At 56.7% G+C, this 17,087-nt stretch overlaps 1 protein-coding gene and 1 long non-coding RNA gene across 2 annotated transcripts in view; one reads left to right on the forward strand and one right to left on the reverse strand.

Annotated features, from left to right (window-relative positions):
- LOC116447733 (zinc finger protein 420-like) overlaps positions 1 to 17,087 on the forward strand; it is a gene marked incomplete at its 5' end in the record, with an annotated part of 109,024 nt that overhangs the window by 42,852 nt on the left and 49,085 nt on the right. The window contains 2 exon segments of the mRNA XM_032117198.1: positions 273 to 351; positions 537 to 1,287. Coding sequence (XP_031973089.1) covers positions 273 to 351; positions 537 to 1,287 — 830 coding nt within the window.
- Positions 11,898 to 13,479, reverse strand: LOC116448340. The gene is made up of 5 exons (XR_004241896.1): positions 13,374 to 13,479; positions 12,758 to 12,793; positions 12,594 to 12,632; positions 12,128 to 12,196; positions 11,898 to 12,036 (listed from the first exon to the last, which is right to left on the reverse strand). It is a non-coding gene; the product is annotated as an uncharacterized LOC116448340 (long non-coding RNA).

Below are 17,087 nucleotides of genomic sequence, written 5' to 3' on the forward strand. Positions count from 1 at the left end.
GGATCCCAGGCAGCCTGGGGTGGGTGGGGACTAAGCAGATGGGGGAAACCCAATACATTCAGGACCCCCAGCAGCAGGGACAGGAGGGAGCCCCCAGAAGCTCAAAGTAGAGGGACCAGAGAGGGGGAACTCGCAGGAGGCTTCTTTTGAACTGAATCTTGGTGTTTTGGAGGTTTTTCTGGACACCAGAGGCCCGGTGACTTCTAGAGATGGACTTGGGCAGGAGGAACGCCCAACCCAATGCGCTCACACCTTGTTTTTCCCCATTGCAGGAGTTCCCATTCCCAAACCTTGGCCAGATGGAGGAGAAAGCTGTGAGGAAGAGGAAGATGCCCCAGGACAGCCAGACAGGTGAGGCGGAAGTCACTGCCCCTTTCCCCCTCTCTTCTGCTCCATCTCTCAGCCCAGCATCACCCCTGGCTGCAGGACAACCCTGCTGCCGACGCCATCCTGCCAAGGATGAACTGGGGGATCTCCTTCCCCTTCCCTCTGACATGGAAGCAAATCCCATCCTCTCTTTGTTCTTCCTCCCCCAGACAACGAGCTGAGGATGGAGACCAGGAAGGGCAAATTCCCCCGACAGAGTCTTGTGGAAGAGGTCGTTTTGAGTGGCTCCACGTCACAGGAATCCAACGGGAAGGAAAAGCCCCAAAGATCCCATACAAAGAGGGGCTCCAAACCCAGGCCAGGGTGCTCCAAGGAGGAAAGACCCACTGTGTGCCGGGATGGCAGCTGGAGCTCCAGCCAGAGCTCAGACCTGGTGGTCCATGAGCAGCTTCATGATAGGGAGAAGCCCTATGAATGTGGTGAATGTGGGAAGAGCTTCCGCTGGAGGTCCCACCTGATCCGCCACGAGAGGATCCATACCGGGGAACGGCCCTACAAGTGCTTGGAATGTGGGAAGGACTTCAATGTCAGCTCCAGCCTGATCCGCCACCAGATGACCCACACAGGGGAACGGCCCTACAAGTGTGGGGAATGTGGGAAGAGGTTCAGCAGGAGCTTGGCCCTGATTCACCACCAGAGGATCCACACCGGGGAGAAGCCCTACGAGTGTCCCGAGTGTGGCAAGAGGTGTCGGGACAGCTCCAAACTCCTCCTGCATCAGCGGATTCACACAGACGAGAGGCCCTTCCGCTGCCCCGACTGTGGGAAGGGCTTCTGCCGCAACTCTAGCCTCGTCCCCCATCAGCGCATCCACACTGGGGAGAGGCCCTACAAGTGTCCTGAGTGTGGGAAGAGCTTCACTCGGAGTTCTTACTTGACTAATCACCGGCAGAGCCACCGGTAAGGGAAGCCCTGGGACCGCCCCAACTGCAGGAAAAGCTTTGTCTGCTGCCCCATCATCATCCTCCATCAGAGGACCCACTTTGCAAAGAGACCTGGTGACCCACATTCCTGGTGATCCACATTGGGAAGACACCTGGATGGTGATCTCCTTATTCTGGTTTTCCACAGGCACCTGGGTGAACACAGGGGCAGGGTTGGTGGTGTTGCTGTTTTCCCTGTAAGTAACTTCTTTGTCTTATCCCTTCTGTTATCAGTATTGTTGCTGTTCCTGTTTGTTCCTTATCTCATTGCTGTTCCCAGTAAATTGTTCTTATCCCAGCCCAGGATCTTTGTCTTTTGTGCTTTCCATGGGAGGCAGTAGGGGAGTGAGAGGCGCCGCGGTTTTAGTAGGAGCATGAAATGGGGGAATATCATTCCTAAACCACGGCACAAGCAGTCAAAGGGGTTCCATGGTGACATCCCAGGCTTTTCCTGGGATGATAAAAAGCCATGGGGTCAGAGGCAGTCAAAGCCATTGCATGGTGACATCCCAGGGGACTTCATGTTGCTGGGGCATTGATCTGTCACAGGTACTCACAAGGGCTCCACGGTGACATTCCAAGTGTCTCCAGGCTGCTAAAGAGCCACGAGGTCACTGGCAGTGACAGAGGCTCCACGGTGATATCCCAGGGGTCTCTAGGCTCCTAAAGATGCATTAGTCACACACAGCCACAGGGACTCCACGGTGACATCACAGTTGTCTTCAGCCTGCTCAGAAGCTGAGAGCTCACAGACAAGCGCAGGGGCTCCACAGTGACATCTCAGGGGTCTCTGGGCTGCTAAAGACCCGGTCACAGGGGTTTCATGTGAAATGCAAAGGGTGTCTTCTTCCAAAGGGCCATGAGCTCACACATACTCACAGGGGCTCCATGGTGACAACAGACGTGTCTGTATGCTGACAAGGAGCCGGGATGTCACAGTCAGTGGCAGGAGTCCAGTGGTGAAATCCCCGTGCTCCTAAAGAACCGTGAGGTGACGGACACTCCCAGGGGTTCCATGGTGACATCCAGGAGTCCCCAGGCTGCCCTAGAGCCGGGATGTCACAGACACTCACAGCGTGCCTGTCATGGGCAGAGTGGGAGCTTCAGGCGATGTTTATTAGAGAAGCTGCCATTGGGTCATGAGGTGCAGCAGGGACCCCCAAACACTCCCCATAGATCCCCAAATCCCTCCAGGACCCCCGGGCTTTCTAAACTCCTTCAGTGAGGGGAGCCTGGGAACGGCTGGATCCAATCCCAGCCCCAGATTTTGGCAAGGGTTTATGTTTATTTGGCAAGGATTGGACAGGTGGAATTGAAGCTTTATGCAAATTGTCCCACAGGATGAGTAACAGCAAACCAGATCTATTTATATAAATACAGATCTAATTGATTACCCTCATGATTAGAGAAAAAGATCTCAATCAGAATTATTTACTGCACAGTATAGGAGCTATAACAACTATTACAATCTAGTGCTCTAGGACGCAATTTTGAAGCACTTGTATTAAAGCAAAACCAGTCCTTAAGCAGAGATTGATGTCACTCACCCAGATCAATGACCGTAGGACAAATCTCTGTGACTCGGCCTTGAGCAGTGACCTTGAGGAGTGTCCCCACTCCAGGGAGGGATCTCCACCACCCCCAAGAAGGGAAATGTCAGAAGACGTTGCCATTAAAATTTGGGACGGGGCTTTTCTAGTCTGACGTGCTGCCCTGTCAGTCAGATGTGCCCAGGCTGTGCCAACTCCACAGCTCTGGAGAAGCTCTCAGTGGCGTCACTTGGTTGGTTGTTCCTTTCTCCAGGGATTTTACCAGCTCTGCCACAGCTGCAGCTCCCTCTCAGGATGTTGAACTTTGAAATGGAGGAGTCAGGCTGGGTTCTGCATTCTTCACCCCAAAAGCAGCGGGACCTCCCTTCTGCATTCCCCACTGGGGGCTTTGCCAACAGGGCCTTGTTGGAGCTGTTTGAGCCCATTCCGGGCAGAGCCTCCTGCTCCAGCAGGAACTGCCTTTCCTGTGCCATGACCAGGGCAGACCCTGCTGCAGGAGAAGCCCCAGGCCAGCCCAAGACATTGAAGGCCTCAGTGCAGAGTGCCGGAGTGGGAGCTGTGCCAGGGAGAGCCTGAGCCACCAAAGGCACCTTGGCAGCAGCAGCTCCTTGCAGGGCATGGCCAGAAGCCTCCCTGGCCAAGCCGGCCCAGTGGCCAGCACGGCAGAGCTGCTGCTTCAGGGGGTGATTCTGGCTGGGCTCTGCTCCACCCCACAGAGTGTGAGCTGGGCACTGAGTCTGGCACAGCCCTTGTGCCTGAGCCCTGCACAACCTCAAGGTCACCTGCGGCAGCCTGGCTCTGTCAGGCCCTGGGGCAGGGCAGAGGGAAAGGCCAGAGCAGGGGCTGGCTTTGGCTGCTCAATGTGGGCTCCAGCAGAGATGAGGAGTTGAGCGAGTTGAATATGAGGTCACTGCTGTGACATGGGCCTGACTGACAAATGATTGGTCTCAGGAATATCTTGGGGACAAGGTGTTCATCACAAAACCACCCATCCCTGCAGAGACAAGACCAGGACAGAGGAAAGGGGAGAGCCACGCCCAGGGGACAGGGCTGGAATGGTGATGGCTGTGAGGTCACTGCCACTGCAGCAGCCTGGCTGGCCCCCAGCAGACATTCTGGCCAGAAGCTTTGTGAGGTCACGCAGCACATCAGAGAACCCCCACAACAGGAATTCCATCCTTGGGGAGTGGAGGGGTTGGCACAAACCTCCTGACCTTGAAGAATTTTGGGATGGAGCATCGCTCTCTGGCTTGCACAGCTGCAGTTCTGTGCCTCTCTCACTGTCAAATATTCCCTCCTTCGATCAAATCTAAATTCCCCCTCATTCAGTTTAAAGCTATTGCCCCTTGTTCTGTCACTGCAAGGTTTGGGAAAAAATAACACTCCATTTTTCTTGGACCTCGATCACTATGTTTCCATTTTCAAAGACCTTCGAGAGAACCCAAAAATCTCCCAAGATGGGCTTTGGAGGCCTCATCACAAAACCAGCAGGTGGAAGCTGAGGGCCCTGGGCTCAGTTCTGTGGAGACTGAGGACAGAAGAGAAGTAGCCTGGGAGGGCTTGAAGGGAGGTTTCAAAGATGGAGGAGCTTTTCTTCATTGTATAAAACAGCCTGACAAAGAAATAATGGCACCAAGGGCAGCTGGGCAGCTCCAGACTGGACACCAGGAGAAAGGTCTTTCCCTCCCAGGGAAGTGCTGTGCTGCAACACGTCCCCCAGAAGGAGTCTGGAGCAGCCCAAGGCTTTGTGTGCCCAGGCAGAGGCAGGCAGGACACAGAGCTGCCAGCAAAGGAAGGGGCCGGCAAGGTGGGGCAGCCGGGGGGATGAGGACAGCCTGCAGGGACAGAGGCGCAGGGCAGGGACAGCGTGGGACAGCCTGGGCTGCAGAAGGCAGAGGGATGGGCAGCAGCTGCAAGGCCCTGACAGAGCCAACTTGTGCAGCACTTGGGCCACGGCTGCTGGCCCTGGCCCTGAGGCCAGCAGGAGACAAGTGACCCTTGCAGCCCTGCGTCCTCAGCGCCTCCTTGTCCCTGCTCAGCGGCCTGGCAGGGGCCGCCCCATGGTGCTGCCCTTGGCACTGCACATCCCCACATCCCAGTGCCCCGGGAAGAGCCCTGCGCACTGAGGGAGGGACAGGATCTGCCTTGCCAGGGGCTGGGGCTCAGGCCTTGGCCCTTTGGAGTCATGGAACACATCCAGGTTTCCTCAGCCTCACAGACACCTTTCCTTTGCTTGTCCCCACCTGCCACCACTGCCTCCAGTGTTCTGCTCTAACTGGAACCTGGGGACACTTTCTCATCCTCAGTCTTCCTCAGTGGGACCCATGAAAACTTCAGGAAACTCTGGAGATTGATATTGACTTTGAATTCTCGAGAGATTGCTTCAGCTCCCTCTCAGGGACTGATGTTCAGGGCCTCAGCACCAAGCCCCAGGAGGGTCATCAGAGTCCTTGTGCTGTGTCTGTGCTGCTGAGCTGGGCCGGGCTCCTGGCACAGAGGCGGCTCCTGACAAGCGGCAGCGCTGCAGAGAGACAGCTGTGGCCAGGAGCAGCTCCTGGGCCCAGCCCAGCAGGGCTGGGGCACTGCCTGCAGCCAGCCCGGGCACAGCACACAGGCACACAGGGCTTAAACTCAGCCAAGGCTGCAAAGGTGCTGAGAAGTTGCTGGAGCAGAATCATTGCCAGCTCTTGACTCAGGAAGCCTCTGGCTGCAGGACAAGGCCGCTGCAGCTCCTGGAGGGATCTCCTGAAGCTGGAACATCCCAGTGTCTACAGATTCTGTGAGTACAGCTCAGAACATCTCGAGTGCAGGGGGAGTGAAATGCTCATGAAGCTCTGACAATGCTGAGGGTTTCTGATCTGTCCCAGAATATTTCCAAGGCAAGGATTTTGATAAAAATGAGGACATTTCCTGAGACTTTGTTTTCAGTTTCCTACTAGTGGAGAATGGCAGGGAGGGGATATCAATAAAAGGTATGATGAATTCTGACAAGTCCCTGAGACATCTGAAGTCTTACTTTTAGTGATCAGTCTTAGTGTGACCTGTCCTTTTTCCAAGCTGCAAACAGAAACTGCCCCCAGCCAGTGCCCTGCAAAGAGGCAGGTTCCTGCAGGGTCAAGGAGAGTGCACAGAGATTTGGGGTCTGTGAGTGGTGGCAGGGACAGATAAGGCCCAGGCAAACAAGTCCAGGAGGAAAATCTCCAGGAAGCAGAGATAAGATCAGGGAATGACAGAAAATGAAACCCAGAAATGTTGTGTCAGGAGAGTTGAGAGGTCTCCTGTCTTGGGGTGACATCCACAGGATCCCCTCCAATGCAGCCCTCTCCCTGTGAAAAGCCCAAATGCCTCCTCTCCCAGGGATGGCTGCAGGGTGTGAAGGTGGGGGTGCAGCCAGGGGTGCCCAGCGCTGTCCTGCAGAGCCGTCCTGCATCCCTGTCTTTGCCAGGACAGGGGATCTGCCAGCTGCCAGGGGCAACTCTGAGCAGGATGTGCACATCCCGAGGAACATGGGCATGTGGGACTTGTCCCCAGGTAGCCACTTGGAGCTAACTGGGCAAACAGAGGTGTCCTGTGAGGAGGAGGGATGCTGGATCCTTGCCAGCATCTCTGTTAAGCCCTGTTTACCCAGGGCCTGACAGACATCTTGTGCTTCCTGGGACTGCCTGATGCAGGGTGGTCTATGCATGGCAGACCTGAAAGCAGATGGATCCCCAGTGGGGACAACCCCCACTCCCACACAATCCATCCTCCTGCAGCCCCCACAGCCAGATCCCCCATCTCCTGCTGCCCCTTCCCTCCCAGAGCTTTCCCTGTGGGACAGCCCAGAGCTGAGCCCATCCCAAACTCTCTTGGGTCCCAGCACAGTTGCCCCTATTCCCACTCAGGCACTTTGAGAAAACAGGGCTGGGCACTGACCCCTCTTCCAGGACCCCGGAATCAGGGAAAACAGGAATGTGGGAGGACTTTGAGTCAAGGGTAGGCAGGTGATTGGGATCTGCAGTCACTGGAGACACTGGGGAGCACTGGGCAATGTTGATCACCCCAAGACAAGGCTGAGGCTTGAGAAATGGCTCAGGTGTGCTTCTTCCAACAGCCAGACCACTCCATTCCCTTTCCTCGCAGGCCCCAAAACAGTTCCACCTGCAGCCCCAGAGCAGAGTTCAGAGGGGAAAATGTCCTGCCCTGACCCTCACCTTGTCCCACCCACAGCCACCGTGCCCACACAGAGCACCTGGCTCCAGCTCTGCACAGCTGCTCCACATGCAGGGTGCCAGGGACCCCATCCCCAGTAAGGCTCAAACTCCAGCACTGTGCCTGGATGCAATTTGCTGCAGCTCCCCAAAGGCCCTTGTCCACACAGAGAGTCTCTGCAGTTCCCTGGCCCTGGGCCCAGGCCAGCGCTGGACTTGAGTCGGATGTGCCCATCCAAAGGGACGTGGAGAAAGAGGGGCTTGTCCCCAGGCAGCCACTCGGAGCTAATTGGGCAAAGAGAAGTGTCCTGGGAGGAGGAGGGATGATGGTCCCCTGCCAGCATCTCTGATAAGTCCTGTTTGCCCAGGGCCCAAGGCTCCAGGAAGACATTCCGACTCCTTGGGCTTCCAAGAAGTTAAAATCCACTGAGAAGTGATTCCTGAGAGCTGTTCATGGCTGTGATTCCTGTTGGACGTTCCAGGGTATTAGTGAAGGGTTCTGCTTCTCTCTTTCCCAGGGACACTGTGGATCCATCCGAGATGTGTTGTGGGCATGCTGGGAAAGCATTTCAGGCACCTGCCTTGACTCTTTGCTCTGGAACTTCCCAAGGAGCCGCAGGGCCCATGGGAGAAGATTTTCCTTGGGAGTGTTGCTGCTTTGTGCCCCATGGAGGAGAGAGCAGAGTGTCCCCACGGGGGATACTTGACCTCATGGACAAGTGCTGTGATGTCTTTGGTGTGCTGACATTGGTTTGGACATAAATTGAGGAAGTGTCCGCAGGGTCCTAATTAGGGAACGTTGGCCCAGGAGAGCTCCAGGCTGCCTTGGAGATCGGTACCAATTAGGGGGATGGCATTGGACAGCTGCTGACCACGTGCCAACGGCCGTGGGAGAATGAGCTGGACACACACAGAGGCTCCCAGTGCCGGCAGATTGGCCCCCAGCTGCAGGGACGCCATGGGAATGTCCCTGCCTCCCTCGGGGCTGTGTCTCAGCCGTGCAGAAACCATCCCTGCTCTTGTGCCAGCATTTCAGGAAGGATGAGTTTCCCCTCTCCTAGCGACTGCGTCTTCTGTAAAAACAATTGACAAGAGAGTCCTCAGCACAGGAAAGACTCGGGCCTCGTGGAGCACTTCCAGAGGAGGCCACCAAGATGCTCGGGGGACTGGAGCAGCTCTGTGACAGAGACAGGCTGGGACAGTTGGACATGTTCAGCCTGGAGCAGAAAAGGCCGTGGGGACACCCCAGTGTGACCTTTCAGACTTCAAAGCACCTCCTCGGAAACATGTGGAGAAATGTTTCCGTGGGGCCTGTGTCAAGGGGACAAGGGGAGATTGTTTTCAACTAAGAGAGAGTGGGTTCAGAGCAGAGATAAGGGAAAATTCTTGATGCTGAGAGTGGTGAAACACTGGCACAGATTTCCCAGCGAGCTGGTGGATGCCCCGTCCCTGGAAACATTCCAGACCACATTGGACGGGGCTCTGAGCATTCTGATGGAGTGAAAGATGTCTCTGCTGCCATCCAGAAGGAGGCCCTGCCCTGTGGTGTCGGGTACTGGAGTGCTTGGTGTCTCTTGTAGGATGCAATTCCCCCAGGGAGCAGAGGGAACACACAGCACCACTGGGAGCAGGAGCATCCTGCCATGGAGACGGGAATATTCTGGATGCAGAGGCTCAGGCTGCCCTGTTTGGCTTCTGTGTAGATGGAGACAAGTGTCAGAAGAGACTGAGAACCAGGAGCCCCCCCCGTGTCTCTGAGTCCCCTTGATTCCCTGAGGCCCCATAGTGTCACAGGTTCTCCTTTGGGCCACGAGGTCGCATGGTGTCACAGGATCCCTCTGGTGCCGTGAGCCCTTGTGGTGTCACAATGGTCCTTGGTTCGTAGGATCCCTCTGGTGCCGTGAGCCCTTGTGGTGTCACAATGGTCCTTGGTTCCACGAGGCCCCACATTGTTACAGAGTCCCCTTTCTGCTGTGAGGTCCCACATTGTGTCAGGGTTGCCTTGGCTCCATGAGGCCCCACATTGTCACAGGTTCCCCCTTTCTGCCATCAGGTCTCACATTGTAACAGGGTCCCTTTGGTTCCTTGAGGCCCTGCAGTGTCACAATGGATCTTTGGTTCCATGAGGCCCCACAGTGTCACAAGGATCCCTGGGAACCACGAGGCCCTCAGGGATCACAATGGATCCTTGGTTCCAGGAGGCCCCACAGTGCCCCAGGGCCTGTGGATTCCACAAGATCCTGGAGTGGCACAGGGTTCCTTTGCTTCCACGTGTCCCCACGGTGTCACAATGTCCCACGGTTCCAGGAGGCCCCGCAGTGTCACAGACGAGCAGCACTGGAGTGGGAGCAGCACCAGGGGAGGGTTTGCAGCTGCGCTGGAACAGCAGCGGCAGCAGCAGCAGCCACGGAGCAACAGTGGAACAGCGGTGGAATGCAAGTCCCGTGAGCAGCAGCTGAGGGAGCTGGGGTTGTTTATCCTGGAGAAGAGGAGGCTCAGGGGGGACCTTCTCACTCCCTACAAGTCCCTGACAGGAGGGGGCAGCCAGGTGGGGCTCGGTCTCTTCTCCCAGGGACCACAGACAGGACAAGAGGACACAGCCTTGAGCTGCAGCAGAGGAGGTTTAGGCTGGAGATTAGAAGGAGTTTCTTCACAGCAAGGGTGATTGGGCATTGGAATGGGCTGCCCAGGGAGGTGGTGGATTCGCCATCCCTGGAGTTATTTAAGGAAAGACTGGATGTGGCACTCACTGCCATGGTCTGGTGACAAGGTGGTGTTGGGTCATAGGTGGGACTGGATGATCTCACAGGTCTTTTCCAACCTGGGTAATTCTGGGATTCTGTGATTCAGTGCAGCAGTGGTGGAACCTTGGTGGAAAAAGAGTGGGAAATGGCCCCGCAGCTGTGGAGCAGTGCCTGAGATGCCCAAGCTGCGGGACACAGAGCGGGTCTGAGCGCTGTGTCCTGTGGGAGCCGGCCCCACACACCAGAACCATGCCCGTCAGGCTGACCCAGAGCAGGGGGCAGCGGCAGGAATTGCTGCTGGGCTGCGGAAGGCGCAGATCCAGCGCGTTTGATGGTGACTCAGGGGTTGGATCCTGGTTGTTGGCGGCCACCTTTGGTGGTAGCGGGACACTTTCAGTTGATCTGAAGTCGTGAACTCAGGAGAAAGTCAGCACAAAGGGAATCAAGCGTCCTTTTCTGCTGCAGGGAAATGCGTCTTGGTAGAGGTTTAATGATTTCTGATGTAGGAAGCAAACGGAGTCAATTTTTGGCCTGTGGTTTTGTTGTAATCCAGGGACAGTTTCCAAAATGATGCAATTTGTGGTGAAAAACCAGGAACGTGCCTCAGCATCGGGATGTTGCACACTGAGTACAGAGCTGTTTGTGGTGGTTATGGTCAAGAAAACAATTGGAATTCTTGTCCCTATTTCACTCTTTCTCCCTCTCTCTCTGGGAATGAGTCTCCAACACTCCCTGCAGCTCTGCTTTCCATGATCTGCTCCTCTGGAGTTGGGCTTGGCCAGCTGAGCAGCGGGAAGCAGGAGGATAATGGACCATTCCAACTGCAGACTTCCTTTTTGGAGCCTCTGGATTTCCAGCATTTAGAAATGGTCATGTTTTAAACTGTCTGACCAAATCCCACAGGTCTCACTTCTGCCCTGGCAGAAAACCCTCCTGTGGCCCTGTTTGGGAACGGACCCTCGGAAACACCTCACTGCAGATGAGTTTTGGTTGGTTTTGCTAAGGGATGACAAGAAGATCAGCACAAGGAGGAAGGCTGAGGGAGAGGGAAGGACCAATTCCTTCCTTTTGTCTTCCCATTGTGTCCTGGCTTGCAGTGTATTCTATTACCATCCTCAGGAGCTGTTGAAACCGGGTGGGGCAGTGTTTCCTTGCCTCCTCCCTCTGGACTATCTTTCTGTTAATTGCCCATCATTGTCCTGCCGCCTGACTCAGAGATAACTCCCTCCGGACTATCTTCTGTTGATGAGCCTAATCAACACTTGGCCTCATGACTCATTACCCCCTTGTGAGATGCTCCACCCGGAGGGAGGAACCAAGCATCCCATCCTGGATATAATCTGGGACTCTGACCACCAGAGACAACCCTTCCCACTGGATTTCCAGAGGACAGGAGCTACACAGCCACCATTGGACTTTCTGAGGAAGAGCAGACTCTTTTACTACAGGATCGCTGCTTCAGGGGACTGCAGCCACCATTCTACCAGACTGCTACCACCACCGTGCCTAACAGGGTGTCAGGTTGTACCTTGACTCTGTCAGTTTGACAGTGTTTTCTTTTACTTTTTTCTCCCTTTTCTTTAATTTCCATTAAATTGTTATTCTGACTTGGTGCCTCCCACTGGTTTGTTTTCAAACTAGTACACATTGGAAAGTCTCCTGCAGAGGTTGTGCTGCAGCCAGAGACTTGCCGGGCCAAGGGCTGAGGGAAACGATTCAGCTGAGGCACTTGAGGCATCTTGTCCCCGGTTTGTAGCCTTGGATCTGGGAGGGGACTCAGCTGCTCCCCCTGCACCCCACAACCCCCCTGAAATGGGGATTCCTCCCGCCTCTGCCAGGTGCTTCTTATCCATCCCTAGCCTGGGTGCTCCTGGTCTGAGCTCCCATGGTCATTCCTGGTGGTGGGGAGCAGGAGGGAGGAGTTCAGAGCAAACCTGGGAGGTGCCAGCAGGCTCAGAGATGTGTGGAGGTGACAGTGAGACAGTGACGGGATGTGCAGATGGTCAGGGGGACAGGACAACACCTCGGGGATCATCTTCTTGGAGATTTGGGGGAATTTCCTTTGGAAAGCACACATGGACACAGACACACGGACACAGAGCATAGCTTTGCCAAAAGGGTGTATTGATTAGTCAGGGGAAATGGCCCTGGGCTCAAAGGGTTCAGAGGATTCCTCCAGGGATGATCATCTCCTCATTCCAGTGGTGGGAAAAGGACACGGTTGTCCCCACAACTTGCAATCCTAAAAGACATTCGCAGAAGGTGACCTCTGGTGCCCACTGGGACATGAGAGGGGCCTTGGCCCCAGCCCTCTCCCTGCAGGCACTGCTCACCTAGGCATCCAGAGAGGCAGCCAGGCGCTTCACCCGCAGAACTTCCTCCAGCTTTTTACGCAGAGCAGGCTGGGGACAAAGGCAGCGTTAGAGACACACTGGGGGCACTGGGCTGCACTGGGAGGAAAAGGGAAAGCAAAGGGGTCCTTGGGGAAGGGGCCTGCGGGCAGCAATGGGGTGCAGGAGCTGCTGGGCTCCTGCCCAGAGGCAGTGGGGTCCTGGCCAAGAGGCACAGCTGGGGCAGGGGCTGCGGCCTGGGCCATGCAGGGGGTGCTGGGGGGCCTGGGATGGGAATGCAACAGGGGCCCTGGGCAAGGGATTCCCTGGGAAGGATCCGTGGGGCAGGGGAGGTGTCTGGGGTGTCAGCAGGGCTGCACTGGGCTGTGCTGGGGCAGCATGGGATGGCCTGGGGTGTGGTGGGCGTGCGAGGGGAGAGTCTGACACCGGCAGAACTCCTGGTACCCACCTGAGGTGTCTTCAGGATGTCGACATTGACTACATCCACCTGCAGAGAGACCAGGAGATCTCGCTGGTCACTGGGGTGTCCCCGGTGCCAGCAAGGGATGGGGGGGACCAAAGTGCCCCCCAATTACCAGAGGGGATGCCCTCCAGTCCCAGCCCCCCACTCACCTCCTGGAGATCATCTTGGGTTCCTTCCAGGAGTGCCTGGGAAAGGACAACAAAGGCTTGGTCTGGATTGGACCTTGTGGGGCTGAGGGGGGAACACGGGTGCAGGGAGCAGGGCGGAGGCAAAGGGATGGGAATTCAGGGCCTCCAAGGAGATCTGTTTGGAGCTGGGGGAGACCCAAAGACACTGACCTGGGGTAAATTGAGGAGCCAAGGGACAGGGCTGGGACCGTGGAAGGGGCACGGTGTAAGGTACAGGGCAGGAGAAAGGAATTGTGGTGTAGGGACATGGCAGTGCAAGGGAGGGGCTTGGTGGGGAAAGAAGAACGGGGATGGGCGAGGACAAAAGCAACAGGACTGAGAGAGGGTTTGGGAGCTGGGGGTGAGTCCAGGAATGGTATCAGGAGACAGCGCTGCAGTGGCCAGGAAGAAAGGCAAAGGACTGGGGGGGGGGGCATGGAAGGAAAGGGCTTGGGAATGGTCAGTGGGAGGGCGTTTGGGGAGGCTGGCTAGGACACAGAGGAGAGAGCCGGGAGGAAATTCCTGAAGGGACACCAAAAGGGTGGGATGAGAGGCCAGAAAGGGCAGGGTGTGGGGACATATTTGGCTGGTGCCTCACCTTGGCCTGTGCTGGGGGGCACAGCAGGATGGAGAAGAGCAGGGCCACGCTGAGCACAGCCACCTTCATCTTCCTCTCGCACTGGGCAGCGCTGGCTGAGGCTGCACCGGGCCAGGAGCACCTTTATCCCTGCTGGGACTCCTCCCTGCACCCTCCCCGACAGCCCCCAGGCCAAAGCCCGGCTTGGCACAGCCCCCAGCCCTGGCCACAAGCCCGGCCCTGGCACAGAGTCCATCCCACCTGCGGCACGCATCCAGCCCCCTTGCCTGGCATCCCTCCAGCTTCCTGCACGGGGCAGCTGCCCCTGGAATGGCCCAGGCACCTGCGGGGGCCAAGGCCCTGGGGGAGGCAGGGAGCCAAAGGCAGCTGGGGACCCTGTGGGGACAACCCCCACTCCACCACAATCCATCCTCCTGCAGCCCCCACAGCCCGCTTCCCCTTCCCTCCCTGAGCTTTCCCTGTGGGACATCCCAGAGCTGAGCCCAGTCCCAGACCCAATATGTGGGAGAAGAACAGTGTCATGGGCAATGTGATCAACCCCATAACTGGGATCTCCAGTCACTGGAGACACTGGGGAGCACTGGGAAGCACTGGGGGTGGTGATCAGCTGCATACAATGCTGAGGCTTGGGGAATGACTCAGGTGTGGCAGTTCCTAAATTCACACCACCTCGTTTTCTTGCATTGCAGGCCTCAAACCGGTCCCATCTCCAGCCCCAGAGCAGAGTCCAGAGGGGAAGATGCCCTACCCAGACCCTCACACTGTCACACCTGGGCACACCAGAGCACCTGGGGCCCGCTCTGCACAGCTGCCCCACACATGTGTGCTTCCAGGACCCCATCTGTGGGATATGCCCACCTGTAATACCCATCCCCAACAAGGCTCAGACGCCAGCACTGTCCCTGCCTGGGACATGCCCACAGCTCCCCAAGGCCCTTGTCCCCACAGAGGGTCTCTGCAATGTCCTGGCCCTGGGCCCAGGCCAGCGCTGGACCTGAGCAGGAAGTGCCCATCTAAGGGGAAGTGGAGAAAGAGGAGCTTGTCCCCAGGCAGCCACTTGGAGCTAATTGGGCAAAGAGAGGTGTCCTGGGAGGAGGAGGGATGATGGTCCCCTGCCAGCATCTCTGATAAGCCCTGTTTGCCCAGGGCCCGAGGCACCAGGAAGACATTCAAACTCCTTGGGCTTCCAAGAAGTTAAAATCCACTGAGAAGTGATTCCTGAGAGCTGTTCATGGCTGTGGTTCCTGTTGGACGTTCCAGGGCATTAGTGAAGGGTTCTGCTTCTCTCTTTCCCAAGGACACTGTGGATCCATCCGAGATGTGTTGTGGGCATGCTGGGAAAGCATTTCAGGCGCCTGCCTTGACTCTTTGCTCTGGAACTTCCCAAGGAGCCGCAGGGCCCACGGGAGAAGATTTTCCTTGGGAGTGTTGCTGCTTTGTGCCCCATGGAGGAGAGAGCAGAGTGTCCCCATGGGGGATTCTTGACCTCATGGACAAGTGCTGTGACGTCTTTGTTGTGCTGAAGTTGGTTTGGACAAGAATTGAGGAAGTGTCCGCAGGGTCCTAATTAGGGAACGTTGGCCCAGGAGAGCTCCAGGCTGCCGTGGAGATCAGTGCCAATCAGGGGGATGGCATTGGACGGCCGCTGACCACGTGCCAACGGCCGTGGGAGAATGAGCTGGACACACACAGAGGCTCCCAGTGCCGGCAGATTGGCCCCCAGCTGCAGGGACGCCATGGGAATGTCCCTGCCTCCCTCGGGGCTGTGTCTCAGCCCTGCAGAAACCATCCCTGCTCTTGTGCCAGCATTTCAGGAAGGATGATTTTCCCCTCTCCTAGCGACTGCGTCTTCTGTAAAAACAATTGACAAGAGGGTCCTCAGCACAGGAAAGACTCGGGCCTCGTGGAGCACTTCCAGAGGAGGCCACCAAGATGCTCAGGGGACTGGAGCAGCTCTGTGACAGAGACAGGCTGGGACAGTTGGACCTGTTCAGCCTGGAGCAGAAAAGGCCGTGGGGACACCCCAGTGTGACCTTTCAGACTTCAAAGCACCTCCTCGGAAACATGTGGAGAAATGTTTCCGTGGGGCCTTTGTCAAGGGGACAAGGGGAGATTGTTTTCAACTAAGAGAGAGTGGGTTCAGAGCAGAGATAAGGAAAATTCTTGATGCTGAGAGTGGTGAAACACTGGCACAGATTTCCCAGCGAGCTGGTGGATGCCCTGTCCCTGGAAACATTCCAGACCACATTGGACGGGGCTCTGAGCATTCTGATGGAGTGAAAGATGTCTCTGCTGCCACCCAGAAGGAGGCCCTGCCCTGTGGTGTCGGGTACCAGAGTGCTCGCTGTGTCTCTTGTAGGATGCAATTCCCCCAGGGAGCAGAGGGAACACACAGCACCACTGGGAGCAGGAGCATCCTGCCATGGAGACGGGAATATTCTGGATGCAGAGGCTCAGGCTGCCCTGTTTGGCTTCTGTGTAGATGGAGACAAGTGTCAGAAGAGACTGAGAACCAGGAGCCCCCACCTTGTGTCTGAGTCCCCTTGATTCCCTGAGGCCCCACAGTGTCACAGGTTCTCCTTTGGGCCACGAGGTCCCCCGGTGTCACAGGATCCCTCTGGTGCCATGAGCCCTTGTGGTGTCACAATGGTCCTTGGTTCCACGAGGCCCCACATTGTTACAGAGTCCCCTTTCTGCTGTGAGGTCCCACATTGTCTCAGGGTTGCCTTGGCTCCATGAGGCCCCACATTGTCACAGGTTCCCCCCTTTCTGCCATCAGGTCTCACATTGTCCCAGGGTCTCTTTGGTTCCATGAGGCCCCACAGTGTCACAAGGATCCCTGGGAACCACGAGGCCCTCAGGGATCACAATGGATCCTTGGTTCCAGGAGGCCCCACAGTGCCCCAGGGCCTGTGGATTCCACAAGATCCTGGAGTGGCACAGGGTTCCTTTGCTTCCACGTGTCCCCGCGGTGTCACAATGTCCCCACGGTTCCAGGAGGCCCCGCAGTGTCACAGACGAGCAGCACTGGAGTGGGAGCAGCACCAGGGGAGGGTTTGCAGCTGCGCTGGAACAGCAGCGGCAGCAGCAGCCACAGAGCAACAGTGGAACAGCGGTGGAATGCAAGTCCCGTGAGCAGCAGCTGAGGGAGCTGGGGTTGTTTATCCTGGAGAAGAGGAGGCTCAGGGGGGACCTTCTCACTCTCTACAACTCCCTGACAGGAGGGGGCAGCCAGGTGGGGCTCGGTCTCTTCTCCCAGGGACCACAGACAGGACAAGAGGACACAGCCTTGAGCTGCAGCAGAGGAGGTTTAGGCTGGAGATTAGAAGGAGTTTCTTCACAGCAAGGGTGATTGGGCATTGGAATGGGCTGCCCAGGGAGGTGGTGGAGTTGCCGTCCCTGGAGGTATTTAAGGAAAGACTGGATGTGGCACTCACTGCCATGGTCTGGTGACAAGGTGGTGTTGGGTCATAGGTGGGACTGGATGATCTCACAGATCTTTTCCAAGCTGGTTAATTCTGGGATTCTGTGATTCAGTGCAGCAGTGGTGGAACCTTGGTGGAAAAAGAGTGGGAAAGGCCCCGCAGCTGTGGAGCAGTGCCTGAGATGCCCAAGCTGCGGGACACAGAGCGGGTCTGAGCGCTGTGTCCTGTGGGAACCAGCCCCACACACCAGAACCATGCCCGTCAGGCTGACCCAGAGCAGGGGGCAGTG

Source organism: Corvus moneduloides, chromosome 9 (genome assembly GCF_009650955.1).
Source record: "Corvus moneduloides isolate bCorMon1 chromosome 9, bCorMon1.pri, whole genome shotgun sequence".
Lineage (NCBI taxonomy): Eukaryota > Metazoa > Chordata > Aves > Passeriformes > Corvidae > Corvus > Corvus moneduloides.